The sequence below is a fragment of the Fistularia commersonii genome, chromosome 20 (assembly GCF_037954325.1).
Source record: "Fistularia commersonii isolate RoL2024-O1a breed Wild chromosome 20, RoL_Fcom_v1.0, whole genome shotgun sequence".
In the NCBI taxonomy this organism is placed as follows: domain Eukaryota; kingdom Metazoa; phylum Chordata; class Actinopteri; order Syngnathiformes; family Fistulariidae; genus Fistularia; species Fistularia commersonii.
In genome coordinates this window covers 10,238,444-10,252,840 of record NC_141303.1, presented here as the reverse complement: position 1 = coordinate 10,252,840, position 14,397 = coordinate 10,238,444, and the positions used below count along the sequence as shown (strand labels likewise).

At 41.3% G+C, this 14,397-nt stretch overlaps 1 protein-coding gene across 2 annotated transcripts in view; it reads left to right on the top strand.

Moving 5' to 3' along the window:
• The first annotated feature begins 10,802 nt into the window (after positions 1–10,802).
• The window catches only part of LOC147222880 (NAD(P)H oxidoreductase RTN4IP1, mitochondrial-like), an 8,229-nt gene continuing 4,634 nt past the window's right edge, over positions 10,803–14,397 (top strand). The window contains exons 1-7 of one of the 2 annotated variants that reach the window (XM_086166830.1): positions 10,803–11,406; positions 11,484–11,635; positions 12,449–12,517; positions 12,927–13,051; positions 13,275–13,323; positions 13,427–13,563; positions 13,968–14,151. In XM_086166830.1, coding sequence (XP_086022956.1) covers positions 11,127–11,406; positions 11,484–11,635; positions 12,449–12,517; positions 12,927–13,051; positions 13,275–13,323; positions 13,427–13,563; positions 13,968–14,151 — 996 coding nt within the window. In that variant the 5' untranslated portion in view covers positions 10,803–11,126. The remainder of the gene's footprint in view (positions 11,407–11,483; positions 11,636–12,448; positions 12,518–12,926; positions 13,052–13,274; positions 13,324–13,426; positions 13,564–13,967; positions 14,152–14,397) is intronic. The other variant, XM_086166832.1, reaches the window with a different exon arrangement.

Here is a 14,397-nt window from a genome sequence, read left to right as displayed (position 1 = left end):
AGATAGCCATATGAGAAGCTCTGCCAGAAACCGACAATGTACATTGACTAATCCTGAACACAATGACTGTTGAATACATTTATGCGTGAGAGAAAGAGCCTGCATGTCTCAGTACCATCTGGTCTGGATGGCACAGAATTGATGTTTTTACCTCAAGCTGCACTTACCTTTCAAAAACATCTGATAAAATTAAAGTTACACACAATAATCTCTCACACACAAAATCAGTTTTTCAGACAGGCTTATCACAGGGACTACCACAAAAAGCAAATGAGACATTAAAATAGTCCATTTCATAACGAAGCAAAAATGGTGCAGCTGGAAAAACACAGACTGAGACATTTAGATGAAAGATTCTAATTTTTTGTAGAAATTTCTGATGTGTTTTAGTGATTAGTGTTACACCATTCTATTGACCCAGTTTTTAAAGCTCATAGTTTGCGTTGGCTTAAGAAGCAAGCTATGGAAAAAAAGACTAACAGGTGATGTATTTTTGACAAACTATTTTACAAGAGTTCACACAAACTTGTTGTATGAAAACACACAAACTGCTGAAAAGCATACTTTATTGTCTCCTTTTTTTCCTTTTTTTCCCTACAGGGGTTGCCACAGCGAATTAGCCTTTTTCATCTAACCCTATTCTCTGTATCCTCCTCTCTCACACCAACTACCTTCATATCTTCTCTCACTACGTCCATAAATCTTTTCTTTGGACTTCCTCCAGACCTGCTGCCTGGCAGCTCCAATTCCAGCATCCGTCTACCAATATATTCACTATCCCTCCTCTGTACATGACCAAACCACCTCAGTCTGGCTACTCCTTTTTCTCCAAAACATCTAACATGCGCTGTCCCTCTGATAGACTTATTCCTGATCCTATCCATCCTCGTCACTCCCAAAGAGAACCTTAGCACCTTCACCTCTGCAACCTCCAGCTCTGCTTCCTGTCTTTTCTTCAATGCCGCTGTCTCCAAACCATAAAGTATCGCTGGTCTCACCACTGTCTTATTGACCTCTCCTTTCATTCTGGCTGACCTTCATTCCTCTTCTTTGCAGAGCATACCTCCACCTCTCAAGATTTTTCTCAAACTGTACCCTGTTCTCACTACAGTTGGCAATGTCATCTGCAAACATCGTGGTCCACGGAGATTCACATCTAACCACGTCCCAACTCTACCTTGAACTTCTCTGTTCTACCTACAGCACACCTCACCACTGTCTCAAAGCTGGCATACATGTCCTGCACCAGTCTAACATACTTCTCTGCCTCTTATACAACCCATAGTTCCTCACTTGGCACCCTGTAACATGCTTTTTCTAGGTCTATAAAAGTGTTATGCAGCTCTCTCTGACCTTCTCTGTACTTCTCTTTTAGTATTCTCAAAGTGAATACTGCATCTGTAGTACTCTTTCTAGGCATGAAGCCATACTGCTGCTCACTATTGCTGACCTCTGCTCTCGCTCTAGTTTCTACTACTTTTTATCATAACTTCATTGTATGGCCCATCAACTTTATCCCCCTATAGTTACTGCAATTTTACCGCTAGCCCATTTCCAATGACGTTGGGACATGGTGTAAAATGTAAATAAAAACAGAATGCAATGATTTGCTAATCACTTTCACCTATATCCTGTTGAATACACTCCAAAGGCAATATATTTAATGTTCAAACTGATAGAAGTTATTGTTGGGGCAGCTGTGGCAGAGGCAACAAAAGACTGGGTAAATTGTGGAATGCTCAGAAAACACCTGTTTGGAATATTCCACAGGTGAATTGGAAAGAGGTGAGGTCGTAATTGGGTATAAGAGGCTCACAAGCAAGAATGTTCACAAGCAAGAATGGAACTAGAAACTGCCAAGGAGAGGCGTCGACCCTCAGGAACTAGAGACTAATGAGGGGAGGTGTCGATCCTCGGGAACTTGGGACTGGAGAGGGGGGACGTGGACCTTCAGGATCTAGGAAGTGGCGAGGGAAGGTATTGACTCCCTGAACTAGGAAATGGTTAGGGAGGTGTCGACTCTCTGGAACTAGAAAGTTGCAAGGGAAGGCATCTTCACCTGAAACAAGGAAGTGGTGAGGGAGGCACTGACCCTCTGGAACTAGGAACTAGCAAGGAAAAGCAAGATGTAGAAAAAAATGGACAATTTGTATGAAATTTGTTGCCACACCTCAACAATAAATCACACAACTATTGATAATTTAGATGGCTTTCAAATTTCAGTCTCATCATGGTAAATTTGCCAAGACAATATCAATAGGGCATACAGTATGTGCTGTCTCCTATTGATATGGAGCCTTATTATTACAAGAATGACAGGCAACCAGAAGAGACAGAGGAAAACTGGAAAAGTTGTTTTTTCCTTTCTTTACATACGAAAACAGGTTGAAAAGAGCAGTTAGTAAGGCTGGGTCACTAACTCACCAGCTGATCACAGGGTAATTTAGACTCGACTGGATGTTTATGGGCTGTGGGGCAAACAAGGGGAAGAGAACATGCAACCTACACAGATTGAATCAAACCATGAATCTTCTTGTTTCATACCCTGTTTACTAAACATAAAACGAACAAACAAGATCCAGATTAAGTCGATTTTTATAAAGTGAGTTGATTGGCACATCTCATGACAGAATTGCAATGGTCAGCAGATTGACACTGCACACTGTTTGCAGTGTCAAAATCAGAGCTTTCAACTCCGTATTATCAGTCCCTGACAATGCATACAGCTGAATGCATTTAAAGAAAGCTAGATATTGTTTTTCCATTTATCATTCAAATATTAAGTATTTCAGAATATAATCCAAAATGATATATCTAGTGATACTCCGTGCTGTTCCTTTTTCTAAATATAAAGGATGGGGGCTTGTCCTATGATGTTAAAACTTAATGTGCACCTCAGATTATGGAAATGAAAGAAGATTGCTGTCATAGACCTACAACACATACACACCATTTCCCTTTTGTGGTGTACAAAATGATACAGCCAATTGCCATGTTAGAAACTGTGCCTCTTAAATAGACTGAGGCACCTTTTTCTTTGATGGTATCTCATTAGCAGCCTGTCAGCTTAACTCAGAGCCCCTCTGCAAGTCCTCTGGGCCCTCTTGTCTGCCTAAACTCAACCAGCCGGCACTGACATTTGTATAATGAATGCGGTCCATTTTCAGATGTCTGCCCAATTATGTGTGAGACACTGTGGACTTTGGAGCAAGTTCTGCTTGCTCACATAGACTAAAAAGAGCTACGTGGATCAGATTATGAATTCTTTTCCAGTGAAAAGTACAATTTTAAAGATAATGAATTCAGTGGAGCTACCTTGAATAAATGTGAAAGAAAACCATGATTTACTCACTGCACAAACACTTCAAATAGTGATAATTGTTATTAATATATTGTTAAAAGTTAATGTTTCAATTTATTAGTTAACAGGATGATTGCTCTTTGGGTGGGCGGCATAGAAACTAAGTGTGGCTTCACCTTGTTTGACTTGGAGTAACCCTAATCCTGAGGGGCAGGGGTTGAAAAATATTTTAATTCATGCAGATTGTCAAGGATGCTTGAACAATTTTGCTTAATTGTAATATTTTGGTTTCAACGGCTAAAGATGGGCAATTACTTTCATCCTTTTCTTGTTCAAACCAAAAATAACCTTATGAGAAAACTCAGGCACTTGACATGTTATTACATAGAGTATAATCTGTGAATGTAAAGACTGTGCTGATGAATATATGCACTGACCATACTGCTGATTGTCATCTGCATTGCGATAATAACAATTGTTATACTATCTTTTATTTTGAGTCAAGCCAGGGACAGTATGTATATATCCAACTTGAGATATCTGAGAATGGAGCCTTGCGGAATCCCTTTTTAATTTTTATGAATTTTAACGACTTCAGACACCACTTGACATAGGGTAGTATTTGTCCTATAAAAAATGTCTAAAATAATTTTAGAATAAAAATCTTTTGATAATTTACATTCATGGTCAGATAATTGCAATTTAGTTACACCCCAGCTCAACATCAATGGTGTTTATTGGCCGTCGAGAGGGCATTAAAACCTTTTACCGAGAAAAAAAAAGCCTCGACCAGAGTATTAGATAATAGGAACTAAGAAAGACAAACAACAATTTCTTGAAAAAAAGGGAAAATGCAAAAGAGCAGTTGAAAAGCTTGGGTTTTTTAAACAATTTTCATCAAAACCACAAAATTTAGGGATTTAAGGTGTTCTTTTAGGTATTCTTTGGGAAAACTGCGTGCACAACATCTTCACTCACTCATTAAAGATATTTCCACATAAAGAATGACCTGGTCAATCATACGTAATATGTTTAAACTTCATTAACTTGCCAAAAAATGTATGCATTGATAATTTGTAAAATTAGCAATTAAGTTTCACCAAATACTAAACTAAGTATTTTTTTTACATTGGCCAGTCAATTGTGTTTCATTTTTTTAATTTGAGGGAGTGTACCATTTGCCTAGAAATGGTCTATGCAGTCCCAGCATATTATGCTCATTGGGCTTTGCTGTTCTTCTTGACATTTAATTTGAGTTACTCTGCCTGATATTTCATGTGCCTGACCACAAATAAGATGGACAATGAAACTGAAAGGCAGACAGGGGAATGAGAATAAACACTGACCAACACATACCCTCTGCTCTTTACAGTATCAATTCGAGAAAAAGGTCTGTTGCATGTAAGTGTGTGTGTGTCTGTGCGGGTGTGTGTGTGTGTGTGTGTGTGTGTGTGTGTGTGTGTTGGTGTGTGTGTGTGTGTGTGTGTTGGATAATGATGCATCAGCCAGAATTTCAAACTGACAGCGATTACTCTAACATCAGCAGATACAGTATAGTTTTCTCCTAATCCCCAGGATAAACAGAGACTGAATGGTGCATTATACATCCACTGCTGCCCATGCAGAGTGGAGGAAGCTTGTAGATAAGATACTATCTGTGTTTCTGTGTTTCCTGTGTTTGCTATAGAGAAGTATGTCATGGGCTGGCTCACTGACTCTAAATAGTGTCATGCTCTGAATATTACAGTGATACTATATAAAGTCATCTAATTTAAACTGTTTTGTGAGACCAAAGTGCTCATATCACAGGGGGGCAATACAGTGCAAATCATTTTGAATCAATTTTAGATCACCAATGAGATAAAATAAAGCATTTCAAAAAGTAGACAACTTTTGTTGTCCTTTTGCTTTTACTCTTTACTATATTGTGTCTCACAGCAGTTTTTAAGGAAAGATACCAACTGTTGACCTCAATTTTTGAAGTCAACAGAAGGTATCTTTCCTTGAAAGATTTCTCATCCAAACTCAATTAGTGAGAGGTCCTCCTTTCTTTCTCTTCAGTAGCACTGTAAAGGCAAGTCCATGACATTTTAAAAAGGGCTTAATCGATCATTATTTGATCAGTGAGATGCCCTTAGGAAGGAAGAATGAGAGGAGACCTCATCTGGTGACCCTGCGGCTGACCCATGGGCACCGGAGGAGGTGCGACAGGCAGGGATGCCCAGGTGGAATTTATAGCTACCTGTACTGTATGTTTACCGATCAGTGCTTTCTGATACTTTCTGAGGAGGCTGAAAAAGTTTCGCATATCGGCTAAGACCAGGACAGTGACTTCTAAAGCTACATTTTCAAGAGCATCTTTACCAGCTGCATCACCATATTGCATAGCAGCATCATTTCTTCGGACCATAAATGCAGTGAGTGAGTACAGTGAGTTGTGATGATTGCAGAGAAGATCACCAGGACCCCAATGCCTGCTCTTGCAGAGCATCTGCCACGACAGAGTCCACAAGAGAGCTGCCTCCATCACAGTGGACCACACCCAGCCCCAGCATGGATTGTTTATATTCCTGTCCTTTGGCAGGAGGTACAGTAGTGTGAATGTTGAACCTTACGGCTATGGAAATTATTTTGCCAAACAGCCATCAAACTCCTGAACTACTGTCAGGAATCAACAATTATGTTCTACCTCACAACAATTAGATGCACTTCATCGTTTACATCTCTGCCCTTTCCTTTTGGCACAAGTCATCCTGCGCTTAAGTGTTCACTGACCAGTTTACAACCAATCTGCACTTTGTGTATTTGCACACGCAAAGCTGCGCTCACCTGTTGACATGTAAATCTGCACTTTTTCAACCTGCAAATCCAGTGAATCTGTGGAAATTTTAATTGGCACTTTCTCAATTTGCACACCTAACACTGTCCTACTATGATTATTATTTATTGTTTCGTCTCTATTAACTTACCTATTTATCTTCTATCCACATTCTATCAAACTATCAGTCTTCACTATGGACAGCAAAGTAAGAATTTCCTTGTACGGGGAAACACTGACTATGCAAACAAAAATAAACACTTTGAATCCTTGAATACTTTATTGCTGATTCACACTTCAAGCTTACCATTTAGCTTTGATGTTTTAAATATCTGAAGGTTTGTTGTTTAACTGGGGTATTCTACTTCTGATTAACTTAAAAATAAGAACCGGTGACAAATATCACCAAGCTACATTACTCAAAGATATTTTACTCAGTATGATCACAGGAGATAAAGGTAATATTAGGAAAGGTTGATATATTTGTAGTCATTAATTAAGAGCCCTTTTCTGTTGACCGCCAATGAAAGACCTCCAATGAAATCAGATTAAACCTCTGATTTTATACAGCAAGGATGATATTTGGGTCACAGAGTTCCACATTGTGACAGAACTTTGAAAATCTAGCATTATTGGGAGGGATTGACCCATGCAAACTCACAGTTATGACAGATGCTGCTCTAGTTGGAACACATTTGTCTTGGCTGGCTTGCAAGGCCCAAATATTCTAGATGTGGGGGATGGCACCCCCTTACATTTAATGTAGAACTGAAGTTTTGTTGAGCAGGAGCCAAGGGTGTGATTCATTAGAGAGACCCACCATAATGAGCCAGGGTAGACAAAGCGCCCAGTTTTCAATGTGTCCTCTTTCCTTTGGGAGCTGTGAGCATAATGACAATACTGTTTGTTGCTTGGTTTCATGCTGACTCATAATCACACAGGACACAACCTTTCATTCCATTTTTCTACACTTATCTTACTTTGGTCTATAGAATATAAGAATATCAGTTATATTGGCAGATAATATAATTTGCATTAAAAAGACATGATATGCTTGACTCATTTCACCTCCCTATAATCAAGATTACTCATTATGCTTCATTAAAGCTCTGATGGGTTGCCACATTTCTCTTGCAGCAAAATACCCTTCCACTACTCTTTAAGTATCAATTGGTTGATTGGTGAGGGTGGATTGACTCTTAGTTTAAGAAAACTTATGAAAACTTTCTGGATAGTTGGGGTATCAAAATGGTGACTCTTTTGATTTCGACATTTTTGACATTTTGCTTTGTTATTTTTCGTCTCTATTTTGTCATATCTGGTTTTACTCATCATTTCCTCTTTTTGTTTTTCTGATGAATGCTGACAGTGTTTCATCATGGGGGTAATATAAGATCTGAAGCAACAACTGGGGTTAAAATCCATCTTCTCACGTTTATTTGGAGTTGGGTTCCGGGGGCACCAGCAGAAGCAGAAAGACCCAGATCTTCCTCTCCCCCTCCACATGGTCCAGCTCCTCTGGGGGGACCCCATGGCATTCCCAGGCCAGCCTGGAGACATTGTCTCCCCTGTGTGTCCTGGGTCTTCCCCGTGGTCTCCTCCCAGATGGACATGCCATAATACCTCCCCCAGGAGGCGTCCAGGAGGCATCCTGACCAGATGCCTGAGCCACCTCATCTCGCCCCTCTCTATGCAGAGGAGCATCGACTCTACTCTGAGCTCCTCCCAGATGACCCAACCTCTCCCCTATCTCTAAGGGTGAGTCCGGCCACCCTGCGGAGAAAACTACCCATAGCTCGTGACCATAAGTGAGGGTTGGAGGGTAGATCGACTGGTAAATTGAGAGCTTCACCTTTTGGCTCAGCTACCTCGTCACCACGCCAGACCGGTACAGAGTCCGCATCGCTGCAGATGCTGCACAGCCTGTTGATCTCCCGCCCCATCCTTCCCTCATTCGTGAACAAGACCCCGAGATACTTGAACTCCTCCACTTTGGGCAGAACCTCTTGCCCGACCCCGAGTGGGCATTCCACCCATTTTGGTTTGAGCCCTATGGTCTCGGATTTGGTGGTGCTGATCCTCATCCCGGCGGCTTCACACTCACACATTCCAGTGAGAGCTGGAGGTCATGGCCTGATTAAGCCAACAGAACCACATCATCTGCAAAAAGCAGAGACTCGATCCTGCGGCCACCAAACCAGATCCCCTCGATGCCCTGGCTGTGCCTAGAAATTCTGTCCATAAAAGTCATGAACAGAATTGGTAACAAAGGGCAGCCCTGGCAGAGTCCAACATTCACTGGTCCAACTTACAACCGGCAATGTGGACCAAGCTCTGATACTGAGACCGAGACAGGGTTTGGTACCCCATACTCCCAGAGAACCTCCGACAGGATCTCCCTCGGGACACAGTCGAATACCTTCTCCTGGTCAACAAAATATATGTAGACTGGTTGGGAAAACTCCCACGCCCCCTCGAGGACCCTGTCGAGGGTATGGAGCAGGTCCACTGCTCCATGACTAGGACAAAAATCACACTGTTCCTCCTGAATCCGAGGGAACCCCTTCTCCAGCACCACTGAATAGACCTTATCAGGGAGGCTGAGGAGAGTAATCCCTCTGTAGCTGGATCACCACCCCGGTCTGCCAGTCCAGCGGCACTGTCCCCGGACTCCACACAATGTGGCAGAGGCATGTCAGCCAGGACAGCCCTACAGCATCCAAAGCCTTGAGGAACCCAGGGCGGACCTCATCCACCATTTCTATGGGGTTGAGATCTGGAGACTAGCTAGGCTACTCCAGGACCTTGAAATGCATCTTACGAAAGCACTCCTTTGTTGCCTGGGCAGTGTGTTTGGCATTATTGTCATGCTGAAAGACCCAGCCACGATTCATCTTCACTGCCCTTGCTGATGGAAGGAGGTTTTCACTCAAAATCTCACAATACATGGCCCCAGTCATTCTTTCCTTTACACGGATCAGTTGTCCTGGTCCCCTTGCAGAAAAACAGCCCCAAAGCATGATGTTTCCACCCCCATGCTTCACAGTGGGTATGGGGTTATTCGGATGCAACTCAGCATTCCTTCTCCTCCAAACACGACAAGTTGAGTTTTACCGAAAAGTTCTATTTTGGTTTCATCTGACCATAGGACATTTTCCCAGTCCTCTTCTGGACGATCCAAATGCTCTCTAGCAAACTTCAGACGAGCCTGGACATGTACAGGCTCAAGCAAGGGGACACATCTGGCACTGCAGGATTGGAGTCCCTGGCGGCATAGTGGGTTACTGATGGTAGTCTTACTTTGGTCTCAGCTCTCTGCAGGTCATTCACTAGGTCCCATCGTGTGGTTCTCGGTGCTGCTCACCGTTCTTGTGATCATTTTGACCCCATGGAGTGAGATCTTGCGTGCAGCCCCAGATCGAGGGAGATTATCAGTGGTCTTGCATGTCTTATATTTTCTAATAATTGCTCCCACAGCTAATTTCTTCACACCATGTTGTTTGCATATTGCAGATTCAATCTTCCAAGCCTGGTGCAGGTCTACAATTTTGTTTCTGGTGTCCTTTGACAGCTCTTTGGTCTTGGCCATAGTGGAGTTTGGAGAGTGAGTGTTTGAGGTTGTGGACAGGTGTCTTTTATTTTGATAACCAGTTCAAACAGGTGCCATTAATACAGGTAATGTGTGGAGGACTATGGCACCTCCTACAAAAGAAGTTACAGGTCTGTGAGAGCCAGAAATATTGCTTGTTTGTAGGTGACCAAATACTTATTTTCCACCATTATTTGCAAATAAATTCTTTAAAAATCAGATAATGTGAATATATGTATTTTTTTTTGCATTCTGTCTCTCATATTTGGAGTGTATCTATGATGAAAATTACAGGCCTCTATCAACTTGCACCATTGATGGCTTACTAAATACTTTTTTGCCCCACTGTAGCTCCCAGGATCACTGGGACATGCAAACCCCTCCACCATGGTAAGGTGGTAGCTCACGGAGGAACTGATTATAGATGTGGTTTATAAATCATAGACATATGCTTTCTAAAACACACCAACGCTTAGTGTCTGGTGACTGAACAACGGCGCTGCTTCCCGCCGCTACCTGCCAGTTAGTCGCAACTTACTAACATGTGTGGCATTTTGAGTGACAGGAAAGGCCTTTTGGTAAAGCTGTATAATTTTGTTTGTTCCTGTAACTGTTTCATGAACACAATTCTCAATTGACAATGTCTGCACTATTTACTTAAATGCTACACAATTGCAAATCTGGAGTGAAGAATCAGATGTTGTATTAAATGAAACTCCAGTGCGAAATTTGCTAATCACAGAACATAATTTCATTTATTTTTGCTGCACCAAAACATATTCAGCCTGTTAGTTTTGAGTGGCTGATACGTTCAGCCATAGGTTCAGTGTGATTTTTTTTTGTGTGATTTTTGAAATAAATGGACCTTTTTAATCAAATACCTTTGCATCTTAATTTTTGTTTAGCTTTCCATAAAAATGAATCATTTTAAATATTAAAATCATAATTTCAAACGAAGTGTTTAATTATTATGATGATTATTATTGTTATTATTATTATTACTATTATTGTTGTAGCTATTCCGTCACGACCCTTTCTGTTGCCTTATTGGCTACAACATTAGGATGGGGACGTCTGATTCGCTACTGCTGCAGGTTCAAAGGTTAGTTTGTTATGTAGCTAGCCAGAGGGACGTCTTCTCCCACATCCTTACAAAATTAATTTGGATATACATATTAGTTTTATATAAACTAACAAAGAAGCGTCGTTCAAGTACTGTGATGTTTACTTAAATCTCAAGATATTTTTAACTGTATTTCGAGTCGCTTCATGTTGGCATAATAATTCCGTAGCTGAGGAGCTAACTAGCTCACGTTGGAGACCGGTGCTCAAGCGGCGTAGCGTTATGTATCTAAAGCTGACCTTGTAGATATAGCTAACTGGGATACGGTTTACGTTCCGTGGGTTCGATCGGAGCAATGGCATCGACCAGACTCCGGCACCTATTCAACTTGAAAGCGGCAAACGCCACCAAAACAGTAGTCGGGGCAGGGAGAGGCGTGTGGTGTAGGAGACATATCTGCAGTTCACCCTCCAAGCTCCAGAGCTGGATGTCCGCCTGGGTAATCGATCATTATGGCTCAAACGGAGTGTTGAGGTACACAGAAGACGTCCCCGTCCCCACTGTCCGATTTCCTACTGATGTGTTGGTAAAAGTCTATGCAGCTAGTCTCAACCCAATTGACATATCAATGAGGGGTAAGTGTATTGTGTTCATTTTCATGAACAATAAATACACTATCTCTAAACTAAAATGTTCAACTTTATGATTTCAGGGGGGTATGGAGCCAAACTTCTTAAACTTCGAAGGGATCCCTTATCTGTCATGGCTAATGACATTGAATTCCCTCTTATTCTTGGCCGGGATGTGTCTGGTGTTGTGGTGGACTGTGGGTCGGAAGTTACCCATTTTGCACCTGGAGATGAGGTATCTGCTGCTACGCGCACTAATCTTTAATGCAACAAACTTAATTTAGGGACCCTTTGTTTACATCACCAAGAAATGTATTAATAGGAAGAGGTACTTAAATGAGAATGATTGTTTAAAAGCTACTTCACATTTTTCAATACATGTTCGAATGTGGTTGATATTGCCACTTTGTAATTTGAAAAAGCAGAATCGGCAGAGTGTATAATTTTATGTAAGCATATTGGGAAATATTGGATTGTTTAGAAAATCAGTGAAGGAAATAGATCCAGCAACCAGTAATTAAACTGAAATTGGACCAGATTCACAGCTTTATGTTCTTGCTGAAGGTTCTTTCAGCAAAAGATTGCATAATTTACATGCTCTATAAATTGAAATATTGCCCACTTCAGTATCCCACCTGGAGGTGGGACCATCTTCAGAGCTCCCATATAATTGTTCACTTGTGAATTCTGGTACTTCTGCTCCTTCAAAAAATGTGAGGTGGCAGAAGCATAAACATACAAAACTTGTGAGGAAGACATCAAATGATGATGATTAAAAAATATTGTCCTGTCCCAATTCCTCTTTCATTTTGATTTTGTATTCACAATGCAGACAGAAATGTGATAATGAGAGTTGTACTTTGATATATGACACAAATTCACATTTTAACATATTTTCTCATGTAATATTCCAGTATCCCATGTTCCATCAGAAAACATCTTTTCAAATGATTAGTGAAATGAGGCGCAGTTGGCAAGGATAATGAGGGAATAATAAGGCTTGGTGGTTTATTGTACTCATGCACAACATTTCATATGTATTTTTCAGGTGTGGGCTGCTGTTCCTCCATGGAAACAGGGCAGTTTTGCAGAATTTGTCACTCTAACAGAGTACGAGGTGATCCATACTGCAGAATCAGCAGAGCATCACTGCAGTATATTTTCATTGTTCACTGACTGGTCAATCATCTGACTCTTAAATAATTAATCATTGCTTAATGTGAGACGATCATTGTTTTTTAAACAAGTGGAAAGATTTGATTGAAAACTCTAACATGAGTGGTAAAAACTGTACTGAACAGAATGTACATCCTGTTGTGTTTTCTTGTCATGTAAGAATTAACACTATGATGCTATTTTGAGGTAGGAGTTGCTTTAGAGATGGTAATTTCTTGTTGAATGGGATTTTTACACGTTATTGAACTCCACCAAGTAGCTCCTAGGCAGCTGCCACTGCAGGACTTCTAGAATGAAGAGAAAAGACTGTTTCCATGTTCTTGTGTTTGTAACTCGTGAATGTCTTGCAGGTTTCCCATAAACCAAAATTATTGAGCCACACAGAGGCAGCCTCCATCCCTTACGTAGCAGGCACAACTGTGTCTGCTCTTGTTCATGCAGGGGGTCTTTGCAGAGACAGCTCACTAAATAAAAGGCAAGCAATGGCCTGTTCTTGCTCTCCCTCCCCCTATTCATATAAAAATATAAGAAGTATAAATCTTTTAATGTCCATGACTGCTGCATCCTCCTTGAAAGTTATAGCTCCCAATTCTGCAAGATCCTTATTATTCCCTGAGGCTTTTCCTTCTTTTTGTAGCTTCACTCAAGCTAGTCACACACTGATTCAATAACCCTTTGGTTGCTGGGCTTTCTTCTAGAGTTTTGATCACTGGAGGATCAGGAGGTGTCGGAACATTCTCTATTCAGGTAAAGTGTAGGGCATTTAACAAGCTCCGTCTACACCTTTTAAACCCTATGTGGCTAGTTGCTGTGTCTGTGTTTATTTCTGTTTCTTTCTCTGTGCTCCTAGTTAGCGAAGGCCTGGGGTGCCCACGTAACTATTACTTGCTCTCAGAACGCAGAGGGTCTTGTTAGAGGGCTGGGAGCCGATGAGGTGGTGGAATACACAGCAGGAGATGTGGTGGAGCAACTGCAAGCATTGGAGAAGTACGTGTTGCTTGACCACTTATTAATGCGCAGGCATGATCATTCTCATATAAGCATCAAGCACAGGCCCCCATTAAGTATCGTCATTGTCAGCTCAATGAATATTGTATTAAAAAGGAAACACTCTCTCACTGGACTGCAAGAACTGTGTATGAGTCCCCCATATAAACTACTCAAATGTGGTAAACATCTCCCTGTCAGCATGGTACACCCGCTCGCTCTTTCACTGTCTAGTTTCCATGGATACCTAGGTTCAAGGCTTGAACAAATGCAAGTTCACTGCTCAAAAATAGAATGGTTAGCCCGGTCTTAAATATGAATACAAAACAAATTAAGAAAGCATCAATGTTATGCAAAGCAAATATGGTCCAAAGTAATTAACTGCCTTTTTTTGGGTCCATTAGATTTGACATAGTTATTGACTGTGTCGGTGGGGATACAGAACAGTGGGCGATGGGCCTGCTGAAGCCTTGGTCCGGGGCAAAGTATGTCACACTGGTAACACCTCTACTCCACAATGTGGATTCCCTTGGCCTGCTGGATGGGATCTTTCATGCTGGATTCACCCTCCACAGCAAGGCCATACAGGTAACATCCCATATAGCTGATGTGAAATATGTTACTGTTCTATGTGGTCTGAATTTTACATTAAATTATCACACAGAATTAAGAGATAACATCAATGCACCTGTGAGTGTGTGTTTGCACTGCGTGGCCCTAACCATGATAAAATGATGTTCGATGTTCAAAGTGTCATGGAAGTACTGCATTGTGTAATGGGTGTGTCCTTATAAAAAACAGTAGAAACGTTACTACTGGACCTTAGTTCCATTT